This window comes from Myotis myotis, unplaced genomic scaffold (genome assembly GCF_014108235.1).
Source record: "Myotis myotis isolate mMyoMyo1 unplaced genomic scaffold, mMyoMyo1.p scaffold_m19_p_2, whole genome shotgun sequence".
Taxonomy (NCBI): Eukaryota; Metazoa; Chordata; class Mammalia; order Chiroptera; family Vespertilionidae; genus Myotis; species Myotis myotis.
The window spans coordinates 202,666,934-202,691,410 of NW_023416324.1; the positions used below are offsets into that span (position 1 = coordinate 202,666,934).

Here is a 24,477-nt window from a genome sequence, read left to right on the forward strand (position 1 = left end):
TCTCCATTTCAGTGTCCAATCAGGTGTGTGAGTGTGTGGGGGAGGAGTACTGGGTTCTGAACTCCTACTATATTCCCATCCCTCCCAACTTCTGTGTCCCCACGGATAGGGAAATGACCAGGGGCCTCGCTGGGGCTGGGGTGAGGCAGTTAAGTGCTGAAAGGACCAAAACGAAGGCGCAGAGGCAAGGACCCCATTGTCAGTTCCAGCCTGTTGCCGAGCCAGGCCGGCTGGCAGGGGCCCTGGGGACAGGGATGCGGCCTCTCGCTAGCTCTCGCCTCAGGTCTGACATCAAACTGACAACCCTTTCCCTACCTTTCCTCGAAAAAGAATGATGTGCCCAGCCTCGGGGCAAGGACAGTTAGCTCTGGACGATTGCCAGGGGTTTATCGCTTCCATTCCCACGCGCGCAGGTGTGTGTGTGTGTGTGTGTGTGTGTACGGGGGGGAGGGGGGTCCTGGGGAAGGACCCCCGCGCAACTCCTGTCTGTCCCTTCCCACACCCTCCCACGTGGCCAGTTCTGGGCGCTGGGCACCGAGGGCAGATCCCGCTGAGCGTGGCTCCAGGAGACTTCGGACTCCTCCGGGGACTCAGCTACCATGGACAGCGACTTCCACGCAGCACCCCCGACACCTGCCCCCTCCGCAGTCTCTCCCCGAAGGCACCTGCTGCGACAGTGGGGCGCATGCATAGAAAACACCGTGCACCCCTTTCCGCCTGCCCTTCGAGCCCCAGGAAAAGGCGGGGTAGACACTAGCGGGCAGCTGCTTCCTCTGCGGCGGCAGAATGGGCAGCGTGGGGCAGGGGCAGCCTGCTGGAGGTTTGGGCGAGCTGGAGGGGTCCGGAGAGACAGAGAATCCCCGCCCCAGCCCTCCTTCCGCCCCCCCCCCCCGGTCCCCCTCCCCCATGCGCTCGGAAGGGTGAGAGCTGCAGAATACACCGCCCGCCCCCAGAGCCCCTGCGCCCGGGCGCGCCTGCCGCATCAGCACCAACTCCAGCCACCTGCGTCCGCGAACCGGCCAGAGCTCCAGGCCGCCTCCCCCCCCCCCCCCCTTCCTCGGCCCAGGGGCGCCCGTCCACGTGCGGATGGCCGGCGTGCTCCCCGCCGCCCGATCGCCGCGGCCGCTCTAGCCGGAGGCCTCGGGAACCGAACCCGCCTCTCCGAGCTCCACTGCGGACGAATCCGGGGCCCGCGCGCCTCGAAAGCGGCCGGTGTGCGGCGCGGAGGGATCCGCCTCGGCCGCGCCTCCCTCCCCGCCCCTCCCCGCGCCCCCGCCCCCGCCGCCCTCCCCGCCCGGCTGTGCTGCCGCCGCGGCGGCCGCTGCTGCTGGTGCTGCTGCTGGTGCTGCTGCTGCCGCTGCTCCCGCCGCCGCCTGGATATAGTGCGGCGCGGAGCGGAGCCGGCGGGCACTTGGCGCGGAGGAGCGCGCGGGCTGCGGGCGGCTGGGGCACCCGGGAGCGGCGGCGGCTCTCGCGGAGGCGGCCGTGGCGGCGGAAGGGTCTCTCTCCAGGGCTGGACCGAAGAACTTTGCAAGTGTCCGCCGGTGGCACGTCCTGAACATGAGCCTCCTGCTCCCCTTCTACCTGCTCGGGTTGCTTGTCAGTCGCGGGCAAGGTAGGAGTGCGGTGCTTTATGGCATTGACTTTCCCTCCCCCTTCCACCCAACCCGGGGAGGCAGGAGAAGATGGAAAGGAAAGAACTAAAGTTCTAGTGGTGTGTGGTGGTTGCGGTGATGTTCGCGGCTGCGAACAATTGCATCTGTCCCTTAAAGAAGAGGGAATGCAGATTTGGAGATGGGCATCCGAGAGCAGGAGATTGAGACAAACTGCCTATTTTTTTTCCCCCCTCTCTCTCTCTCCCCACCTTGGGATCTTGGCTTTCTCTGGTTTCATTGTCAAAAATTGGATGAGTCTGTTGGTGTGTGTGAACAGGTAAATATCTGAGATTGCGGAAGGAAAGGGTACGAGGTTGTTTTACAGAAGCAGTGAAAACTATCAGAATGAAACTCGTTTGGGAAATATGTGTTCTGTGCAAGAAATGCAATTCTTAGACACCCCCCTCCCCTTTCCCAAGACCCCAATTCCTGCCTGTGAAGTGAACGATGATGCCTTATTTCTGCTGGAAACTAAGAGATGAGAGAGGGGCCCTGGATGTTGTGTAAGAAAAGCAAATGGATAAAACTAGGGATATGTTGCAGTCATTCATTTTAACCCTCCCCACCCCCTGTTAATACATCGAGGTTGGAGATTTTGGTAACATCAGATTGCTATTATACCTGAAGGGATTTTTTTTTAAGCTTGTGGAGAACTGGTGGGAGCTTTTATTTCTTAAGAAGAAGAAAAAAAAATGAATAGCATGCTAGAGTAACCTGAGAGATAATTTGTGGAAGCTACCTCTGCTTTTCTGAATAGAGGTAGATGTGAATTTATTTTGCTTTTTTAAGGTAGTTCACATTCACACAAAACATATTTATAATAAATGGAGGCATTTCCAACTATCCAGACAAGTTTGGACATTTAATTGGGGACACAAAATGCTAAAATATGCATTGGTGGAAGTCTTTGGAAAAAAAAAAAGAAAACAACGGTGATTTGGGGGATGCTTAATAATTACAGAGAATGTTATATTATTAGTGTAGCATGAAATTCTTTTTTGAGGAAAAACAAATTACAAGACAAGTTAAAATATCTCCACTATATTCAATTCTAAGCATTTTTTAGCCTCTTCTGCGTTGGTCATATGGTCCAGCAGGGGGTGGTAGAACTCCATTTTAATCCTAGAAATGGTTCTTTCTGCTCTTCTACACTCGCTGGTCCTTCTATCATTCTTCAGCAAGGTTTGACATTTTGGATATGAAACCTTCCTTTCTCTGCCCTTCTCCTCCCTAAAGCTATCGTGTTAGTGGTTGATGAAACACGAACGGATGCAGATTTTATGTTCAGAATGCAAACACTGGATGTTGCTGTAGTTTGTAAAGTGTCTTGGTAAGATGCTGCTCATTTTCCCTTAGTAATACAGAGTATGAAAATTTTCAGTCATAGCAAAATTGCAGATATATCCATCTGAAGATCATATTAGCCCAATTGATTCATTCAGACACTATTAAGGGGGGGGGGGGATCAACATATACTTTCTACCCTGTGCCTATGCTGCTTTAATATTGGGAGAGCTGCTGATTGTGTTTAACCATTCATTTATAATATAGACAAGTATTTCTGCATACTAAGAAGCAGTCCCTGAAAATTGTAGTTAAAATACCACTGCAATTAACCAAGTGTAGATGGTGTAGTAGAGCAAGATGGGGGCATAATAAGAAGCAAGTTTATGCAGGCTTACGATTTCATTGTCACTGATGTGGAGAAGAAAAAAATGTCTCAGTTGTGGATTCTGTGAGTTTACCAGTGTAGACATCAAGTGTGTTGGAATTTGGGGAATACGAGGGAAATCTAGGAATGTTTAACTAGCACATACAGACACACATACTCTGAGCCTGGATAGGTAACATATATCTGAAATCGTGATTCCCATAATTTATAATTCAGAATGCAGGGTCATTATAAAGAGGAGCTCTAGGACCGACGCCTGCCTGAAGGGGAGCCCCTATTCACTGTAATAAAACCGGGGGTGAGGACAGCATCGTTCTACAGATCTCTCCACCTAGTGCAATTTAAAAATGCATGACACTCATAGAGGCAGAGATGCACACCAGAGAGCCCTCGCTTTTGTGAAACGGAAGCATGTAGTACTTCTGTGTCCTGTGTCCTAATGAAGTCAGAGATGTTCAGAAACAGCAAGCCTGATCCGGGAGTCCAATCCCTCTCTCTGCTAGGGTTTTGTTCTCCAATTAAGGATGTAGCAGCAAGAATCAGACACACCACTGGGAGCAGTTTTTTAAAAAAATGAACCTAGTGGAACTCATAATTTTGTTTATTCTTTTATAAGGGGGGCCGTGGAAAAGCCTCCCGCGCATGATCCCTGGGCTTGCCTTAGAAATACCCAAGTCCTGGCTTGCTGATTTATGTTTCCAACAATACACTTGCAGGGGATTTTATGAAGCATGATTGAAGCTATTGCTTTGGAAAGTGGTGTGCTGTTCGACTGGGGAAAGGCAACAATGATGTATTCCCTTTTAAGAAGTCAAAACGTTTTGAACGGCAGCAGCTGAATAGGAGAAAATGACAGAAATGAAAAACGGACTAACTTAAGTGGATGCCAATACTATAATTAGCTAACACGGCCTAATAGTTCTATTTCTAACTTTCAACACAATGTTATTATTGTTCTACTGTAGCAGGAGCCTTTTCTATTGTAGCAGAAATGCCTCTTTAAAAGCCTGCCATTTCCACCGCAAGATTAATATCTAATGAAGTAAGGTTGGGATCCATTGTCAAGTCTGAATTTAATTGTCACTGGAAAGGAGGTTCTATAATTCTAACTTCTGCAGTTACGTTTTCTTTGTATTCAAAACTTGGTCACATCCTCTGTCATCATAAATCTCAAGTGATAACTTGAGTCTGGGGTCACAGTGCATTTGCTGTTTGGATCTATGTCAATTTAGATTCCCAAACTGTAGTATAAATGTGTTGTATTCCTGAAGCCTTTTTAATTTCTAAAATAAGTTCCTTCTTTAAAAAAAAAAAGGACCCACGTATGATTAAGGTCTATCACTGGATGTTCACATATACAAAATAGAAGCATTGTTGTATGAAAATATAAGGTAAAAACAGAGCTATCCATCCTTCTTACAGTCCAGTTCAACCATACATCGAATACTTACCTAAGCCAAAAACAGGGGGATGAATTACCCAGTTAATGGCTTACGTGTACAGGCATCTGCTTGGATTTACTCTTTGTAGTGAAGTGCTTTATGGTGAAGTCATCATTCATTAGCAAAGTGTACCTTCAAAGAAAAAAGCGTAGGTGTGTGGATGTCTACCAGTGTCAGGTCTACAGGAAGGTCTCCACAGACCCATCTTCTGTGAAGGGTGTTACCATCCTTCTTCTATCTACCCTGGTCTGATTCTCTGAGGTAAACCTCCTTGTGCTAGGTGCCTACTGAATCAACTCCATATTCATTTGCACTTAGAGAAGATAGGCTATGCAAATTAATGTCATTGTTATCAGTGAATAACCCAGAAGGTTTCCATCTACGTTTTACGTCAAAGGAATTAAGCAGAGCAGTTGGTCACTTCAGTGATTTTGGAGTCCAGAGAGCAAGAAGGGAAGTTGGTGGGTCCTTGGTGTCCAATGAGTCTTTTTAGTGACCCAGGGGCTAATGTTCTCCCAGAGGTAATGTCCTATTAGACAGCAATTAGTGGAACAAAAGAACCTCATTCAGTACAAGAAGAAAGTCAAACTTCATATAATTTCGTAAAAAACAAAAAAAAGACGTTCCTTCAAACATAGAACTAGTTTGTATTGGGACTGAGAAGGGACCTAGCAGAGATTGAGGCTGGTAACCAAGCTGAAGAGTGTAATTTGTTTTTGTCTGTTTTTTTGTGAAGGAGCAATGCAGAGGGAAACAGGGTTGTCAATCTGAAGGTCCTGGAACTACTAGTCCTGCTGCTTTCTCTGGCTTTTGACATTTGGAAAATGATTTTAATTTATCTGTTTTCAGGGTCATCTCTCATAGCAGTGAACTTTCAAGAGCGTGAAGAAAGTGCCCGATAAGTGGTAGAGCGAGTCTGAATTGCTTTTGTTATTTGGGTCCAAAATAAAATTAATCCTCTGGGTGTTGGTGCATGCAAAATTAATTTAATAACTTTAATATTCTTATAAAAGGAAAATCATTGTTTTTCAAGTTTTATTGACCTAGATTCTAAATTCCTTGTGCTCTTTATACTATCCCAATTATGTTGAAGACAGGCCTACTTAAAAGATTATAAATTAGTTTTAATTTTCCAAATTATCTGATATGAGAGCACTTTAAGATGCAACCAGTGCTTTTATGCTTTTATTAAATGTAATATCCCTGAGCTTCATAGAGCCAAGCTATCTTTAATTGTTCAGCAAATAAAAGTGCTTTCTATGGAATTCTTTAAAATATTTTAATAACTTTTAACTATTTACAATTATAATAATAGTGCAGATACCAAATAGCTATGAGTGTACTTTCCGGTCTCACGTATTCATTTGTATAGCTATCAATAGTTAAGAGAGATGATGGGGAATTTTGAGAGTAGTTATGAGCATACCAATCAACAAATGGGAGTTTGAAGAATTTCAGGTCAATTGATCAAAATTATCTTGGCTGCATTTTGTTATTAACACTAGTAGGCAAAGGGAAAGAACATTGTATTTGAAATCAGAAGACCTAGACCACTAAGAGTCTCTTGACTTTGAAGAAGCCACTTAAATTCTCAGAACAATTATTTGCTTGTTTGAAAGTCTGATATAAATATATCTCCCCTGGTTGGTCTTGCTGTACTGCCATGAGGAGCAATTGTGATCATAGATATGTGTAGACATCTTATAAAATGTCAACCCCACTTTGCCAGACACTATTTATGTTTTTGGTGTAATATGTATACAGATAAATCTGCCTGTGGTTTAAAAATATCTCCCTTACTCACTTTTAAAAAATCATTATAAACTAATCTGTGATTAGAAAAAAACCTTGATAGGGTAGAGATAATCTAATGTATTGATAATGGATGATCATCCATTATTTTCTCATTCATCAAATACTTTTTAAATATCTGTGGTGTCTCACACACCTTATTAGGCAGCATTCCTAGAAATGGTTGTATTGGTTGTGTGATGAACAAATCTAGGGGGTGCCACTCATGCTCATGGTGATAGAATGCATAATTATTGTCACAATTTTCCATCAGGTGGCAGTAAAGGGTCTTGAAGAAGGGGTTTCTTTTTGTATCTTGAGTCCCATCTATGGGCCAACAACCAATAGTCTTAGGATGGGTACACAATTTGTACTATCGACTTACTAAAGGTCAAATAGAAAAGTAAAAGGCATTATAATAACTAGAGCTTTGGTCTTTAAATTCTTAATTCAGGTCTCCAACACCAAACTTTTCAGTTGGTTAAAAAAGGTAATCTAACATTACTTCAGCTCAAAGTAATGATAATAGCCCTAACTGGTTTGGCTCAGTGGATAGAGCTTCGGCCTGTGGACTGAAGGGTCCCAGGTTTGATTCTGGTCAAGGGCATGTACCTTGGTTTCGGGCACATCCCCAGTAGGGAGTGTGCAGGAGGCAGCTGATCGATGTTTCTCTCTCATCGATGTTTCTAACTCTCTATCCCTCTCCCTTCCTCTCTGTAAAAAATCAATAAAATATATTAAAAAAACAACAAAACAAAGTAATGATAATAATACTTAAATTCTGTGCCATTTTGTCAGTTAATTAATTAACAAATTATTCAGCCCTTAAACTAAATATAATGCCATCATCTTATAACTATACCCACCACTTGTTCAAAGTGCTTCTAACCACCTTATAACTAATGATCACCAAGTATCCAAGGGACTATTAACTTTATTTTATGAATGAAAACATTGGGTTATAGAGGAATTATTTGATTTGTGTGTATCAGTTATAGTTAGTAGTTATCTGCAATTGGGATTAAATTTTCTCATTTCTAGTTCAATGCCAATGTTTTAATATATGTATTGTATTTGTTTGAAATTAGCATGTGTAGGGGAACGGGTGGTACATAGATTTCAGCATTGATAGTTGAGAAGACAAAAAATATAAATTTATAAAACATAGTGTACTAATAGCCAGGCTCTATTGTAAGTACTTTACGTGTATTAACTAGCCTAATCAGTACATGAACCCTCAAATTATTATTCCCCTTTTACACTTCAGGGCTATGAGGCATTGAAAATTTAAATAACTGCCTTAAGTTGCGCAGCAAGCAAACAAAGTTTTGAACTCAAGATACGAACAAAGACTTGCTTTTTAACCAGGACACGATCTTGCCACTCACTGAAGCAGGCAAGGTTTTAACATGGTGGGAAAATGGAGGAAATAATCCAGGAGAGAAAAATGAGTGAACAAGTAGGAAAGGTGGCCAGTGTTGAGAGGATAGTGATAGTCCGATTTAATTAAGTTAAGGGTTTGGAAAGGTGAGTTGTTGGTCTCAATTATCGGAATGTTTGTGGAGGCAGAAAGGCCTTGAGGCCAAGCTAAGTTTGACTCTGCTCTGTAGATCTTTGGGATCCATTGCTTGGGCAGGAACATACATGATTAAAGTCTTATTTTGTTTTTAAAACTACTAGCCATGTGTGGGTGGGTCAGAAAGGGGGCGGGGGTGAGGGGGGAAGGAACGTGTGGACATAACACATGTTTCTATGAAGGAATTAATGGATCTTAATAACACATTCAATTTGGGACATTGGGGAGAAGGTAGTACCCAAAGTTTCAAGCCTATTTGATAAAAAGAATGGTAAGGTGGGGGTGGGGGTGGGGGAGTGGGAAAAGAGTAACCAAAGAACTTATATGCATATATGCATAACTAAGGCACAGACAATAGTGTGGTAAAGGTCTGGGGGTAGTGGGTGGAGTGGGGTTTGCGGGAGGGGGGGGGGAAGTGTCAATGGAGAAAAAAGAGAGGACATCTATAATACTTTTAAAAAAAGATAAATTTAAAAAAAGAATGGTTATATCTTAATAGAAATAGGGAAATAAAGAAAACCACTATTTTAGGTGAGTTTTTTTATTTTTATTTTTTTGTTTTTGCTCATTTTTAGTTTTCTAAAATGCTAGTTTGAGATATTCATGAAAAATCTAGATAGAAATATCAGTTTGTCATTTCTTCAGAATTTTTCTCCTTTTTTATTTAACTTCCGTGTTTATCTCATTTTTCCATCACTGATTGTACTTTGTTATTATTTAGCATATGTCTTGGATTTTGGGTAAAATCACAGAAGCATTTAGGTTAAATTTGCATTCATTATATATTCTTCATTCATGTTTTATGCTTAGCCATAGTTGGTTTGGGTTTTGTTTTCTACTTATTCCGGGAAACTCAAAAACAAAAGAAAATACAACAAAATAAAAAGGAACCAGCCCCTCAAAAAACGAAACTAAAAGCAAAAACAAAATATAAATTTGATATTAAGTATATAGAGTTGACAATTTTTCTACTGATATTCAAGGCAACTAATATTTTTGAAGCCCTACTCTATGTCTGGGAGCTATGCTGAGCATTTTCACTCATCTCATTTAACCCTGATACAATCTCATTGGATAGATGGTGTTTTGAGATTGAGAGCCTCTGAGTTGCCTACAGGTATTATTAAGTATATTCTGTTGCTGACACCCAGATTTATAGCCAATGAACATCAAATGCATTTAAGATGTAATTCCGTCTTCCCTGCTTCAGTGTGTGTTTCTTCGATGTATATTACCTCATACGTTATTGGTAAATAGGGGGACTATGCAGGAATATGATTTCTTAAGCTCATTAATTTTTAAGTAATGCAGAGCAGGCTTTCTCACAGTTACAGAGTACGCCTTAGCAATCCATGAGGATGTTAAGAAATATATGAAAAATCAACTCAAGTGCCTTTCCTTTAGTGCAAGTATTAGTTTGTTTAGTGGCTTTAAGAACCGTCTTGATTTCTACTATTATGTATTTGGTAACATTGAGAATGCAGCTGAAGAAACTAGCAGATCATTTTCTCCTGTGTTACAATGATGTGTTGTTCACTTGTTTGATGTTTCTAGTTTTTAAAAGTTACCCCTCCTAGATCATAGTTTTCCATTTTAATCTGAATGCCCTTCAGGCTTTGCATCTTGAAAGAAGATGGAGATGCTCGGTACCTATGCCGGTAGAAATTTAACTGTTCTAGTGTTTTAGTCCAGACTGTTATCTGGAGGTTGTGAGTGTTCTCACCTCTCATCTTGTTTTTATCCTATAAACCATGGTGTTTTTTACTTCACTTTGTTTCTTATGTGTCAGTGTTTTTTAGGGATGCAAATACAATATTAGAGCTGAAATGCCTCCTGTAAAGTAAACCAATGCAATATGGCTAAGACCTATAAGAGAGGAAGTCCCAACTTAAGAAAAAAAAGCGCATTTGTACTTTGTTCTCTGTATGCGAGTGTTTGTGGACAATTTTTCTATTATTGAAACTTGTCCATACCCAACCCGTTTTTCAATAAGTATAATATTAGTGTTGCCAATTGCTTTTATGTTTATCTGTTTAATTTCTCTCTGAATATTATTATGTTCCAATCACAAATATTGAGCATGTTGTCTGACCAGAGAGCAGTTGCATTTTTATAGCGTAGTGATATCTTTGTGTCATCCATAAAAGAAATACTCAACATTGATTATGTGAAGATTAAAATATAGCATGAAGTATATGCCATGTACTTTGTCAAAGTACTGATCAATGATATTTACCTATTTTTTATTTTTTAAATTTAATTATTTTGATAAAACACCTCTAATAGGAGTCCCATAATTATCCTGAAAGGTAGATGCCATTCTTGATTTAGAAAAGAGGAAAATGAAACTCAAAGAGGTGAAATAACTTTTTCAGGAAGAAAAATACAAAAAAGTGTAAGACAAGACTTGGCATAAATATTTTATTCTAGCCCTAACTGGTTTGGCTCAGTGAGTAGAGCGTTGGCCTGTGGACTGAAAGGTCCCAAGTTCGATTCTGGTCAAGGGCATGTACCTTGGTTGCAGGCACATCCCCAGTAGGGGGTGTGCAAGAGGCAGCTGATAGACGTTTCTCTCTCATCAATGTTTCTAACTCTCTATCCCTCTCCCTTCTTCTCTGTGAAAAATCAATAAAATATATTTTAAAAAGTATTTTATTCTAGATGAATCACATTTTCCTATTATGATGTCTCTGTTTTTACCTAAATATGATTTACTCCTACCTGTACAGCAATTCTCAAAAATAACTTATGTCATTATTTTCCACAAAGTTACCTTTGAACTGTGTTTATGAACACATTCTAATTTTAATTAGGGGCATACCTTTCATTTGAATTATTTGAATTATTTGGGACTGTTAAGATTTTTGCCTTTTATTTATTTGTACAATCCTTCTTTTTTCACTTCATACTTGTTAAACACTTTTGTGCCGTTTCTGGTATTCGCACACTTGGACCCTGTGTCTACTCATCCCAGCTGAGTTTCCTTCAAGACTCAGCTCAAGTATTTCATCACTGAAGACTTTCTTTCTCTTTCTTTCTTTCTTTCTTTCTTTCTTTCTTTCTTTCTTTCTTTCTTTCTTTCTTTTTTCTTTCTTTCTTTCTTTCTTTCTTTCTTTCTTTCTTTCTTTCTTTCTTTCTTTCTTTGTCTTTCTTTCTTTCTTTCTTTCTTTCTTTCTTTCTTTCTTTCTTTCTTTCTTTCTTTCTTTCTTTCTTTCTTTCTTTTTCTTTCTCTCTCTTTCTTCCTTCCTTTCTTCCTCCCTCCCTCCCTCCCTCCCACCCTTTCTCTCCCTCTCACCCTTTCTCTCCCTCCCACCCTTTCTCTTCCTCTCACCCTTTCTCTTTCTTTCTTTCTTTCTTTCTTTCTTTCTTTCTTTCTTTCTTTCTTTCTTTCTTTCTTTCTTTCTTTCTTTCTTTCTTTCTTTCTTTCTTTCTTTCCTTTCTTCTCTTTCTAACAAATATACATTAATTGCCTCCTACATAGCAGTCAGTATGCAAGGCACTGGAGATCCAATCGACGATGATAATATACTGAATTTTGCTTGTCCAACTTCGCTGTGCTGTGACCTTCCATGCAAGCTCCATGAGAGCAATAATGCCTTTCCATTCAATAGAATGTACTTGATTGGGGTGTTCACTGTAAATTTATATGTGTATTCCAGGAGCTTAGTAGATATTTAGCAAATATGTGGTGAATGGATATCTCAATATTAACCATTCGGAGAAAAACAAAATGGCTGACTATTTAAAAATATACAGGATGTCCCAAAAATATGTATATACACTTTAACAGCTGATAGCTCAATTTTGAAGATGAAATGTATTTTGATAAACACTGCCTTTATAATTATTCAAGGTGTATGTACATATTTTGGGGGAAAACCCTATATTTACTCTGTACTTTAGGTAATTATTTGGTTTGCTGGATATAGACTATAAGTTGGTCTGAGAATTTCTTTTAAGCATTTTGTTTATTGCCATAGACCAATTCCAGCATGTCGTAATTTCAAGAGTTTCATCAAAAGGTTGATGAGACTTGGGGACTCAACAGGGTTGAGTCACACATGTAGTCACCTGTTGGGAATGGCTGAAGGCATTTCCCCAAACCTGAATAGGAAACTGATTGTGGCTGCCAGACAGGTAAGGGGCATCTTAATCTACATGTTATTGCCTCCTACTGGCCAAACACCTGAACAGCTGTAGGCTAATTCCCCCATTCTGACAATGGACTTTGTACCAAACCCTGACCCTTTGATGTGTATATCTCTGCCTTGCCTCAGGACAAGTTGTGTTAATAAAAACAAGGGTCCTAGACAAGGAGGGAATCTTCAGTTCCTTTAGCTGAAGGTCCTCTGACCCCCAATGCCTTACAAAATTATATCTCGTCTCTGGACTCTGAATTAGTCTCTAGATTCCTATGTCATCTACGCACAGCCTTTTCCAGATTCCTGAACCCTTCTTGATGCTGGGACAAAAACCCTGGCAGTTTATATCACTGCCATCTATGTGATAGGCCTTCAAAAATAAGTGAATATCTATAAAATAATCAAATCACAGTGATTATTTAATTGAGTAGGAATAGCAAAGGTGACCTCCCTTATCTCCTATACTGGAAAACAAATTAGGCTGGGAATAAAAAAAAACAAACAACTTTTAAATCTTGCTGTAAGATTTGCTGTTTTGAAGCCTTATCCAAGGCATAGGATATGGTTACATAGTTGAGGTTTCAAAGTCTTCAATGTATCATGATAAATGTGGGAGATATAGTGATAATAGTATAATTAAACAGATTAGATATTATCAATAATAAATGTCTAATATGTCAATAGAGCAAGTATTTAAAGTCCTCAAAATTAAGATAATCCTGGGGTTAATTAAAAGTTGATTATTCAATCAATGATTATTATAAGCCAGTTCTAAACTGTATGAATAGAGAAATAAGTAAGAGTTATTTTACCTTATTTTTCATAGGTATTTGGATTTTGCCTTTTTATTTTATTTTATTTTTTAGCAAAATTCAGTTTAACTGAAAACATTCTCTCTTGCCTTGTAGCTGTGTTTTATCATGATTTGATGATGTTATCTAGGTCTGACTTCAGTGATAAAAGCATTTAATTGGACAGAATACATTTTTTAGATAATCCAGAGTATCTTTATCATGTATGTATTTGCCTGCCTACCATTATTCCACTAATGTTGCCATTATTGTGAATGTCACTTTTAACTTGAAGCAGTTTGCAATTACAGATATTACTACTGCTTCGGATTCACCCATTTTAACTTTCATTTTCCCCCTCAAATTTCACATAATTTATAATCACTTTAATTGGTTATCTACGTGAGGCATTCTATTTCAAAGCCCCCTGCTAATGCATTCTATCTCTGCAGAGACTGCATGTGGCCTGCAATTTGGAAATAAAACTCAACATAGGTTATTAAATGATATTATGCCATTCTCTGTGCTCTCCTGAAAACGTTCATGGCCATATTTCAATATGAAATATTCAACTTTAGTATTCTCATCACATTCAAATAACAGCTAGTACAGAATTCTGAGCAATTATGACATACCCTAAGTTGCTAATGTATTTCTCTTTCAAGTGCCTGTTCCATTTCTATTGTAATGAAGCATTTTATTAAAAATACCCTCCTTTCTACACTGTGCATTAATACAGAGATCGTTTGGTGAAGGGTGACTTCTTTAAGCAGATTGTAGTTTTTCTTGCTAGGAAAAATCAAAGGATTAAACTTCTTGACTATGCTGGAGGAGGGGACCTATTTACTAGATAACTTTCATGGTCTCGTCCTGTTTGTCTGCCTCTCACTCCCATACCTCATTTAGAAGTCTCATGTCTCAGGTGATGTAGGTGGCTGTGGATGTGTGATTGGGAGCAGAGATGTTGCCATAAGCAGTGTGAAGTGTCTTACTAATTGTGACTCCAAAGAAGGCTAATTGGGGCTCTGAAACACATTTCCCTGAGCAGAAATGCCTGCAGGAAACCGAGACTGCCTAAGGAAAGTAAAACTAGGTAAAGATCAGTCATTCTTTTGTCGCAGGGAGGATAATTCACCAGCTAAAGGGAATGAGGAAGTATGTGTGTGGGGGTCAATGTAGGTGGTGGGATAAAGTCTTACACAGTTATGTGCATTCAAAGGGAGAAGGCGCTGCCCAACAAAACAGCATGATTTGATTATAGGCAACCTTATTTCCTCCATAAGCAGTGTCTGTTTATATGTATTTGATGAATTAATTGAATGAAGGGTGTGTCCAAGATCAACAAAGACAGACACTAGTTAAAGTGCTAAGGACAGCTTTAAAAAAATATGTATACACACACACACACACACACACACATACATTTTTTTATTGATTTCTGAGAGGAAGGGAGAGGGAGAGAGATAGAAGCATCAATGGTGAGAGAGAATCATTGATCGCTTGCCTGCTGCACACCCCCCACTGGGGATCTAGCAGGCAACCCCAGGCATGTGCTCTCACCAGCAATGGAACCCTGACCTCCTGGTTAATAGGTCAACACTCAACCACTGAGACATGCCATGGTAAGGACAGCTTTTAATCAGTAAGATACTATATTAGGAATTTAGTATATTATATTCAGTAGGGTCAAGAACCATTGCGAAATGAACTCAACTTCGATTTGTACAGAAGTTGACAGGTGACTGGGCCTTTTAAAGGAAGAATGGGGGAGTAGGGAGAAGGTGAGTGGGATCTCAATAGCCTCAGGGCAGTGAAAAATGACAAAAACCAGAAATGGGGGCAGTGGGTTCAGGTGACACCCATCAGGATTTGTTAACTGATGCTTGTCAAAGTCAGGTTCCTATCCTCCTGAGAGGCTGGCTGTGGGATCCTAGCTTCAGGTCTGGACTGGAAGAAACAATAAAGTTCTTGGTAGCCTTGAGGTTTTTCAGGTAGGCGCTGTAAAGGGAGTTACAGTCATCTTAGGGATACACCCTTGAGGTGTTCAAAATGATGTTAGCGTTTTGTCTAAATCTTTAGAGGCCGAGGTTGAGGCCTAGCTGAGAAGAGGGCTCAGTGGGGTCTGGCCAGTTTAGAAGGAGAGAATCATTGTCAGATGAAAATGTCAGTCACCCTGCAGGCTCTTTCATATAGGTCACCTCATTTTTATATTCACACCATAGATAGGAGTTCTGAACTCTTATATTACAGATGAAGAATCTGAAATTCATAAAAGTTAAGTAGCTTCTAATAAGTAAACGACTTGAGATGCAAAATCAGTTCATATTTGTTTCTAGCATTTTTTTTTTTTTCATTTCATTGACTAAAACATGGTTTCTTTGAAGTAGCAAGGAATTGCTGAAGGAGGAAAGTGTCAGTAGCTGAAGTTTCAGGTTTTTACCATTCTTTCTGGCCATTGCTTTTGAATGGCCAGACTTTAGGTGAGTGACTACCAATTAGTAAAGGAGTAAATCTTTCAGTGACTTAAAAATTAATGAGCATGAAGAAGTAACAGGATTTAGAGACAGGAGTTCAGAGTGGTTGCAAGATGGGGCAGTTTGATGTTTCAGGGCAGTATAATTCATTAAGGACTAAATAACATTAATATTTAAATAAAGCTATATATTTTAAATGGCTTTTGTCAGGTGAAACACTATAATTATTAATAATTTGATAAGTCATCAGTTTGTGCTTAATTTTTCTGAATACTTTCATAATGAAATTTTATCTATATAAGACACTGTTAGGGACAAATAAGAGAAACACACATTGAAAATGGCCTAAAAATAACAATCTATTACAACATGAAAGAAGCCATCTGGAAGTAGGTTTGGATTTCATGTTTTTCCTTTTTGGCTGTTTTTTCCTGACATCATGGAAGAAGCGTGGCTGCAATAAGTCTATATATCACATCCTTATGCAATAAGATCTGAAGTTAGGAAAGATAAATATTTCTTTTTTGTTTCATATGAACCCCCACCCCCCAAATCAATCGTTGGTGAGGATGACATTATGGTCATTTCCCTTGACTAATCAACTCTTTTCTGGTGCTGAGGTGGAGATCAACCTCCCCTGAGGCATTTGATTGGCCAATAAAATTCAGTGTTTGTGTCCAGCCGTTGTGGCTCAGTGGCCCAGCATCGACTATGAACCAGGAGGTCATGGTTCAATTCCCCAGTCAGGTACGTGCCCAGGTTGCAGGCTTGATCTCCATCAGGGGCTGTGCAGGAGGCAGCCAATCAATGATTCTCTCTCATCATTGATGCTTCTATCTCTCTTTCCCTCTCCCTTCCTCTCTGAAAGCAATAAAACATTTTTTTTTAAAATCCAGTGTTCGTTTATTAAGGAAGAATGGGGGAGGAGATTAAGTATGTGGTAGGTAGTCAAATGTGGCTGCCACGGGTGTGTTGAATGGGCCCATTTTGACAACGTATAGAAACAATATCAAAAGTCAGTATTTAGGAAGCACTTAGAGGATACCATATTTACATGCTTTGTATGTGACCTCATTTCATCCTTCAAGGTTCCTTTTATGAGTTTGATTCTGTTTTATAGAAGGGGATACAAAGAGATTTTGAAGTGTTTAAATGACTCTTCACAGTCACAAAGCTGTTCAGTGACAGAGGTGCAATTGGAACCCAGGCTGGCTGGCTGGCCACGGTCATCTTTCTCAGTCAAGTCACCATGAAAGAAAACCACACTGTGCATAGTTTGTTACATGTGAAAATGGTAGGTGAGGATACTAACTTCCTTTGTGAATAGGCCATTTCTTATTCCTAAGAAATACTTAATTTTTTAATGTCTATATTTATTCAGCTTTTACTGTCTTTTTCAAAAACATAAATAACCAGTTAAGAGATGGAGAAGTAAAGCAATTTACCTGAGGTCCCATAGCTATGAAGTATCAAACATGGGATTTGCATGAAGGCTTATTTTGAATGTGAAAGCACGCATGCCCCCCACTATACAATATTTGAAGACTGTAGTGAAGGTATGGCAGGGGTAGGGAAAAGATTTGGAGGAAAACAAATTGTAAACCTTATGAGCCCTCCAGGAGCTTATAATGTAAATGCAGCTAACTTTTTAAAGGAAATATATTTAATTGTCTTTATTTTTTTTCCAAATTAGACAGGGGAATGATGTTCTCAAGTTTAAGGAGGCCAAGAAAAATATTTATTTGATTTCTAGGAGAATTGGGTGAAAAATAGAAATGGAGGTCTGGGTATTTTTTAGAGGGAGAAGCTTAAATGAAAAACAAGGAATATTGACTTGAAATTGACTGCTGAGACAGGTTAAATATTGAAATGCGGCGGACTCACTAATCAAGGATCTAATCTAATGCATGCCTAGACCGAGAGGTGAATTACACCAGTTACTCACCTCTAGATGGTTTCTTCCTTAGACTCCACAATAAATTAAAAGTCAGGGTAGAGATTGAGGTCCCCAGGGTATAAAACTGTGTGCTTACTCTGCAATTACTGTTTCTTAGATAGCCATTCTATGTTTTTTGTGGTGGTGGTTTTTTTTTAAATACCAGTTACTCTCATCAACATTGTGCATTTTTTGAATGGTCAAATACATAAATATATAATCTTTTGTGAGTGTAGAAGTTTGTGTGTATATATATAACACATATACATAGGCATATAAAAACTTTAGAAAGCGATTCCATCATTCCATGTTCTGTCAAAATGTTTGCTACATTTGTTTCACTAGTGCTGAGATTTATGAATATTTTAAGTCGACTTGTTCTTTGCTGTTTTTTTCCTCTAAGAATAAAATGTACTCCATGATAAAACATTGGACTTATTATTCACACTTTGCATCACTGCAGACTAATTAGCCAGTGTTTAATTTCTCAAGACTACAAAACAATATCTGTTGTCTCTCTGTTACACAAAATGAACAGCTCAACAGCTCTCACACCTTATTTTTTAAACAAAGTCCCAGTACGCAAGCATTCATAATTTATGATATTTTCCATCAAAATGTATTCTCTGAATATAGATAAAAATCAACATTTGGAACAGGGTTGCTTCAGTTCCAGCTCAGGGGCCGTGATTGAAATGCATGCCCAGGCTTGATTCTTTATTTTCGTTTTCTCCAATTTGTAACTGAAGAGATGAAGGCTGCTGAGTATCTAGCGGTGTTTGTTAGACTCTGTTTTGCATTGCACTGCACAACTGAGTTATACCATCTCTTGTTTAAAAGCTGCTGAACAAATTGCTTCACATATTTGTAATACACCGTAAGGATAGGATCATCACATTGTAGCTACAAATTCTCTTGTATCTCCGTGGTTGATTGCCATGTCTTTTTTGGGGATTACTAAGTAGATAATCTGCTTCTGTTTCCGAGGACATAGAACAAATTCATTTGTGTAAAGAGCTTTTGTGAGAAGTGTTGGAGAATGTTTTCCACCTGAAGCATTTCCATGTTTGCAGGTGTTTATGACAACGGAGTTTACGTATGTGTGGCAAAGTAAGAGTGTTCAAACAGGACAGTTTCTGTTAACTCTATCATCAACTAATTTATGGTTTTATGGAAATAAAAAATGGATTTGAGAGGAGCTTTCCTTTTTCTATTAATGGTATTGAATGGTTCCATTTTTTAAGGTTTCTTTGTTTTCTTTTTCTTAGTCCCTATGGTTTGGTGACACCAGTCAAAATTGTTTCTCAAGTGTTCAGAATTCACGTCACGTGGCCGGTTGGATACTGAATGGATTCCTGCCAGCACATGGCAGTTCCAGGCACTGAGGCCAGTGGCTGCTTAGTCCTGGGGAGGAACTCTTTCTTATGCCCAAGTTGGTAGTGGTTTCCTGGTAATAAATTTGGATTCTGCAGCCCAAATGATATCTTCAGCAAATAATTCAACATCTGTTTTATTTCCAACATTATTTCACACTAAGTGAAGCCCAGATCTCTATTTATAAACTAAATATCTAAATATCTTTACATTCCCTTTAGCATCAAAGCAAATTTTTGGATGATTTTACTTGCAAAAAATTTTATTTTTGTTTGTGGGCATGCAAACATTTTGAGTCAACAGAATACTCTTCCATGCCAGAGGCTGTGTGATGCTATAGGGCACAGTCTGAAATCAGACAGATTTCATTTCAAATCCGGCTCACACACTTGATATATATATAATTAGAGGCCCAGTGCATGGATTCATGTGCAGGTGGGGTCCTTCAGTTTGGCCTGTGGGGATAGGGCCAAAACCGGCTCTCTGACATCCCCTGAGGGGTCCCAGGTTGTGAGAGGGCAGTTCTTCGTGATGCACCCCGGAATCGGGCTTCCTTCTCTCTGGTTCTGGGTGCATCACCCGGAAACCCCACTGCCAAGGTACCACAGCTCAGCAGCTCCTGCGTTGAGCATCTCTGCCCCCGGTGGTCAATGTGTGTCATAGGTACTGGCTGGTTGGCAGGTCACTTAGGGGTGTGTGTGTGTGTGTGTGTGTGTGTGTGTGCGTGCGTGCGTGTGTATATATATATTTCAGAGAAGAAGAGAGAGGGAGAGAGAAATAGAAACACCAATGATGAGAGAGAATCATTGATTCACTGTCTCCTGCATGACCCGCACTGGGGATCAAGCCTGCAACCTGGGAATGTGCTCTGACCAGGAATCGAATCGTGACCTCCTGGTTCATAGGTTGACGCTCAACTACTGAGCCACGCCGGCTGGGCCTCACTTGCTCTCTTGAACAAGTGATTCACTTCTCTATGCCTTGATATTATTTTCTGTAAAATGGGGATAACAATAGTGCTACTTACATAGTAAATGTTCAAATAATATGTTATCATCCTTAATAGTACTGTAAAGCCAAGGTATAATTATACAATTTTTTAATAACATATTAACCAGGCTTCCTTGAGGGGCTTGCGGAGAATTTGGCTTCGTGAAAAACAATGCTCTGGTAAGATGTCAGAATGCTCATTCTGAGGCAGTGATTAGTTTTGGAAAGCTATCGCTGCACCGCTGATTACATTCTGTTGAGTTTCCCCAAACCCTTTGCCAAGGGCAGATGGCAGCTGGTAAGTTTGGCATTTTGGGCCTTTGTAGAATCTAGGCTCCCTGCTCCTCTGAATTACATGTTTGCCATCATTAGCATCATGGTGCAGGGCTTCACAGAGGGGCAGAATGAGGAATGAGGGGTAATTACTCAGTTTATTACTTAACCAACTCAGAACTGTTTAACTCCTTAAATCAGTGCAAAGTTCAGTCTCCCTTTCAAGGGCTTCCCTCCTCTTCCCCACTCTCTTTCATCCTTAACTCAAATGTACATCATATATAATAATCGCTAATTACTCAATTGTCTCTCCTCTTGAGTATTTCTATTTATTTCCTACAAATCTATACATTGAGTAGTTATCACCTTGCCCCTCTCCAAACCTTATTGCCTGTGACTTTCACCCCTTGACCTGAGCCAGCCACCCTTTGACAGGGACTGCAAGAGTGGAGAACCAAGAAGTCATGATCAGCTTTGATTTCCAAAGAGCACTTGTAGCCCTGCCAGCGTGGCTCAGTGGTGGAGCATCGACCTATTAACCAGGAGGCCAGTGTTCATTTCCCTAAAAGGGCACATGCCTGGGTTGTGGGCTCGATCCCCAGTGTAGGGCGTGCAGAAGGAAACAGATCAACGATTTTCTCTCATCATTGATGTATCTATCTCTCTCTCCCTCTGCCTTCCTCTCTGAAATCAATAAAAATGTATTAAAAAAACAAACTGCACTTGTAAATAGAGTATCGAGAATGGATAGTCTTGAATGCTAGGATTTCAGTGTCAAAATTCAGTCACTGGAAAGAAAGGAGTATCTTCATAACAAGTGTCTTTTTCAATATCAATAACCAATAACTCAAATTAAAGAGTTACTAAAATATGATCCATGAATGTACAAGAAGAATGTACCTGCTGTAAATATAGTTTACCATTCTCTAAAAGTGGAAGAATGCACCTCATTGTTGGGAAGGATGAAAACAGAACGTTGTCAACTGTGTCTCTTACATGGTTACCTTTTCCTTCCTTGTATTATAATTCTGGGCTGGATCCAGAAGACAATTGGCAAGCCTGCCCTGCCATTCCTACCACCCCAATCTCTACTATCACTATCTTGGAAACATTCTAGAGCAAGATGGATTTTGTCTTTGTTTCCCAGCTGTAAGCCCAGAGGCACCAGAATGACTGATTATAAAAGGGAACAAAATAAGGAAGTCTAAGTTGGCCTCAGAGTTGGGCTCGTCCCCTGTCATCACTGACTAATGTAATGTGGGAAGATTTAGAAAGTGCTCCTATAATTCCTTTATTATGAAGTAGATATTACAGGAGAGTAAATTGTCACTGAACCGCGTTGGTGTGTGTGTGTGTGTGTATGTTTTGAAGATCACCAAAGCTTCAATTAGGAAAACCAGTAGCATATGGGGTAACACCACCAGCCAGGTCATGAGGGAGGGACTGCTAATCCTCTAAGTATAACCAGAGCCAATGGGAGCCAAGGTGGTGTTTGGGAACCACTGTGCATTAATCAAGCTGTGGAAATAGACCTTATGGAATGCCAGTGTTGGAGGAGCTCATCAGAGGACATGACCACCAGTTGACCTACAAGCTGGACTCTAGCAATTAGAAGCTGCATATCCCCTCCCCTGTGCTTAGAATGTATCCTCTTCCCACCATTGCTACAGTGGGAATTGTTTTCGAGGACAGAGCCTTGAGAGATTAAAGTGTTGTTAAGAAAGTAGGAGAAGTCAACCCTCATACTAATGTATCTGATATTAAATAAAATATTCCAAAATATTTAATTTACCTAAATATGTTAAGATGTATAGTCTGCAAATGCAAACATTTATTTGTAGTCACACTGTGAAAAAAAAAATATATAATAGTCTTAAAAACCTAAATAAGAACATGAAAAACAGGCAAAATAATAACATCAAAATATGAATTAATTGTGTTGCTCCATTTAAAGTTACATTTAACTTAGAGTTTTCTGGGAAAAGAGGAAAAATAAGGAAGGGATATATAATTTTAATTATGAGGTGAGGAAACCATAGTTTTTATCCAGAAGGAAAACTAAATTAATTTATTGTTTGGCTGTTTAATTCAGAAAATGATAAACAGCTAAATAGATGATGACTTGCATTCTAATTTTATGAAGATCCATTTTTTTTAATAGTGTTGTGCCATATATCATGCATGGCAAGAGTCTAAAACAGTGATTTTTAACTGTGTTCTGCAAGAATTTTTAAAACATGCAATACCTGATTATTTAGTTAGGCATACTGACCTCTTTTCCCTTGGATTGCCAAATAAAAAAATGAAAACAGCCAATACAGCAATAGCCATTCTATGTTAATGAATCAAAATTATGCTTATTTTTTTTGTCAAATCGGCAAAATCTATAATTTATTTTTTGATGTGCTTCGAATTTTAGTAATTAGCTTATGTGTGCCATGAGATTAAGAAGTGGTTGAGAATTGTTGATCTAGAACATAGCAGGTTGTATTAATCTATAATATATTTACTTATATATGTTTATATATATATATATTTATAAATCAAAGAAATACATTGTTATTTAGTGTTTATTGTTTAGTATATTGTTTAGATATTTCAGTCATATTAGATTTTTTACCTTATAGTAAGATGTTAAACTGTAATTTAGAGTGATGAATAATAAAAAGAAAAGTTTACAAATGTATCTTTGAGGGTTTTGGCTTCATTTTCATTCACTAATTTCTATTTGCCAAACTTTTGCTTTGCACAGCCATTGAACTCATGAGTAATAAAAAGATTTATAAGTCCTGGATCATTTTCTCAACAGATTTATCATCTAGCATCAGTAATAATACACTTATTCCCAAAGCAAGAACACAGAGAAATATATGATATCCTATATAATAAAAGGCTAATATGCAAATCGACCAAAAGGCAAAATGACCAGGTCACTATGACGTGCACTGACCACCAGGGGGCAGACACTCAATGCAGGAACTGCCCCCTCGTGGTCAGTGTGACCCCACAGGGGGAGTGCCACTCAGCCAGAAGCCGGGCTCATGGCTGGCGAGCACAGTGGTGGTGGCAGGAGCCTCCCCGCCTCCACGGCAGTGCTAAGGATGTCCAACTGCTGGCTTAGGATATCCCCCGAGGGCTCCCGGACTGAGAGAAGGCATAGACTGGGCTGAGGGATGGCGCCCCCCGAGTGCACAAATTTCATGCACCGGGCCTCTAGTTTCCATATAAGTGACAAAATGTGGTATCAGCCTGTGAATGAAATTTGATCATATGAGTGTGCACCAAGTGCTGAGAATTCCATTGAAATAACACAGTGAAATTGAGTCTCTGATTCAGGAAGAACCAGAGACTTAACCAGTTTTGTTCTGAAACCTACACCATTTTCAGTTCCTAGATTATAACTCTATCTCTGGGGTAGGAGCCTTGCTTTGGAGCAAAGAAGATGGTTAGGTTTTGGGTTTTCATAGAATACCTATAACAAACAAAGGAAGTTACAATGTTTATTTATAAGAGAAAGACTTGCAAATTATTTTAATCAACATCCTTATTTTACAAATGAAAATAAAAAATTCCTTAAAGGTATAAGGGACTTGTTTATTAACTACTAGTATTCACAGCTAGCAAGTAGCATGGTCTTGGGCTTGATCTAAATCAGGAGTGGGAGACGTTCAGCCATAGGCCATATAAGACCCACAAAATCATTTGGTCTGGCCCTGACAAGGCATTAGGGATGAGTTGATTAAATGTTTGACCAAATATAGCAGGCTAATTTTTAAGTTAATAATTTTGTCTGGCCCACAGATGATGTTATAAATATACAAATGGCCCTTAGCAGAAAAAAGGTTCCCCACTCCTGGTCTAAATCAACTTTTCAATTTAAGTAGAAAAATCTTAAAACACTTCATTTTAGGAAATAAAAACGTTTCTTTTAGGCCAAATTCTGAGTGCTTTTATTTTAAATGTGCCAGTTTATTGTTTACATTATTATACCCAAATATCCACTATATTACTTTATTACAATGGAAAGGGACTTAAAAATTAAAGAGTAGAACTGTTTTAATATGTTCTATCTCCCCAGGAGTGATAATCTCTGTATCAGAGAGGACATTTATAAGATCAGGAATGTTCCACTGTTTCTTTAATATTTTGTGGTTAATTGGAAGAATTTAATTTCTATCTTTTTAACTACTGAAATTATTATTATTTAAGATAAGAGTCTTACTGCATCTGAATTAAGTGTGTTAATTTTACTTGGAATCAAACCAATACATTTTATTTCTTAGATGAGGGTTCATTTTAAAAGAAATTAATGAAAATACTGCCATACTTCCAGGGCTAAGAATGCAGTTTTGGGATGAAAT

General features: G+C 39.4%; 1 protein-coding gene across 1 annotated transcript in view; it reads left to right on the forward strand.

Annotated features, from left to right (window-relative positions):
* The first annotated feature begins 1,315 nt into the window (after positions 1 to 1,315).
* Positions 1,316 to 24,477, forward strand: part of NCAM2 (neural cell adhesion molecule 2) — a 427,198-nt gene continuing 404,036 nt past the window's right edge. The window contains exon 1 of the mRNA XM_036352515.1: positions 1,316 to 1,615. Within this exon, the coding sequence (XP_036208408.1) occupies positions 1,561 to 1,615 (55 nt within the window). The 5' untranslated portion in view covers positions 1,316 to 1,560. The remainder of the gene's footprint in view (positions 1,616 to 24,477) is intronic.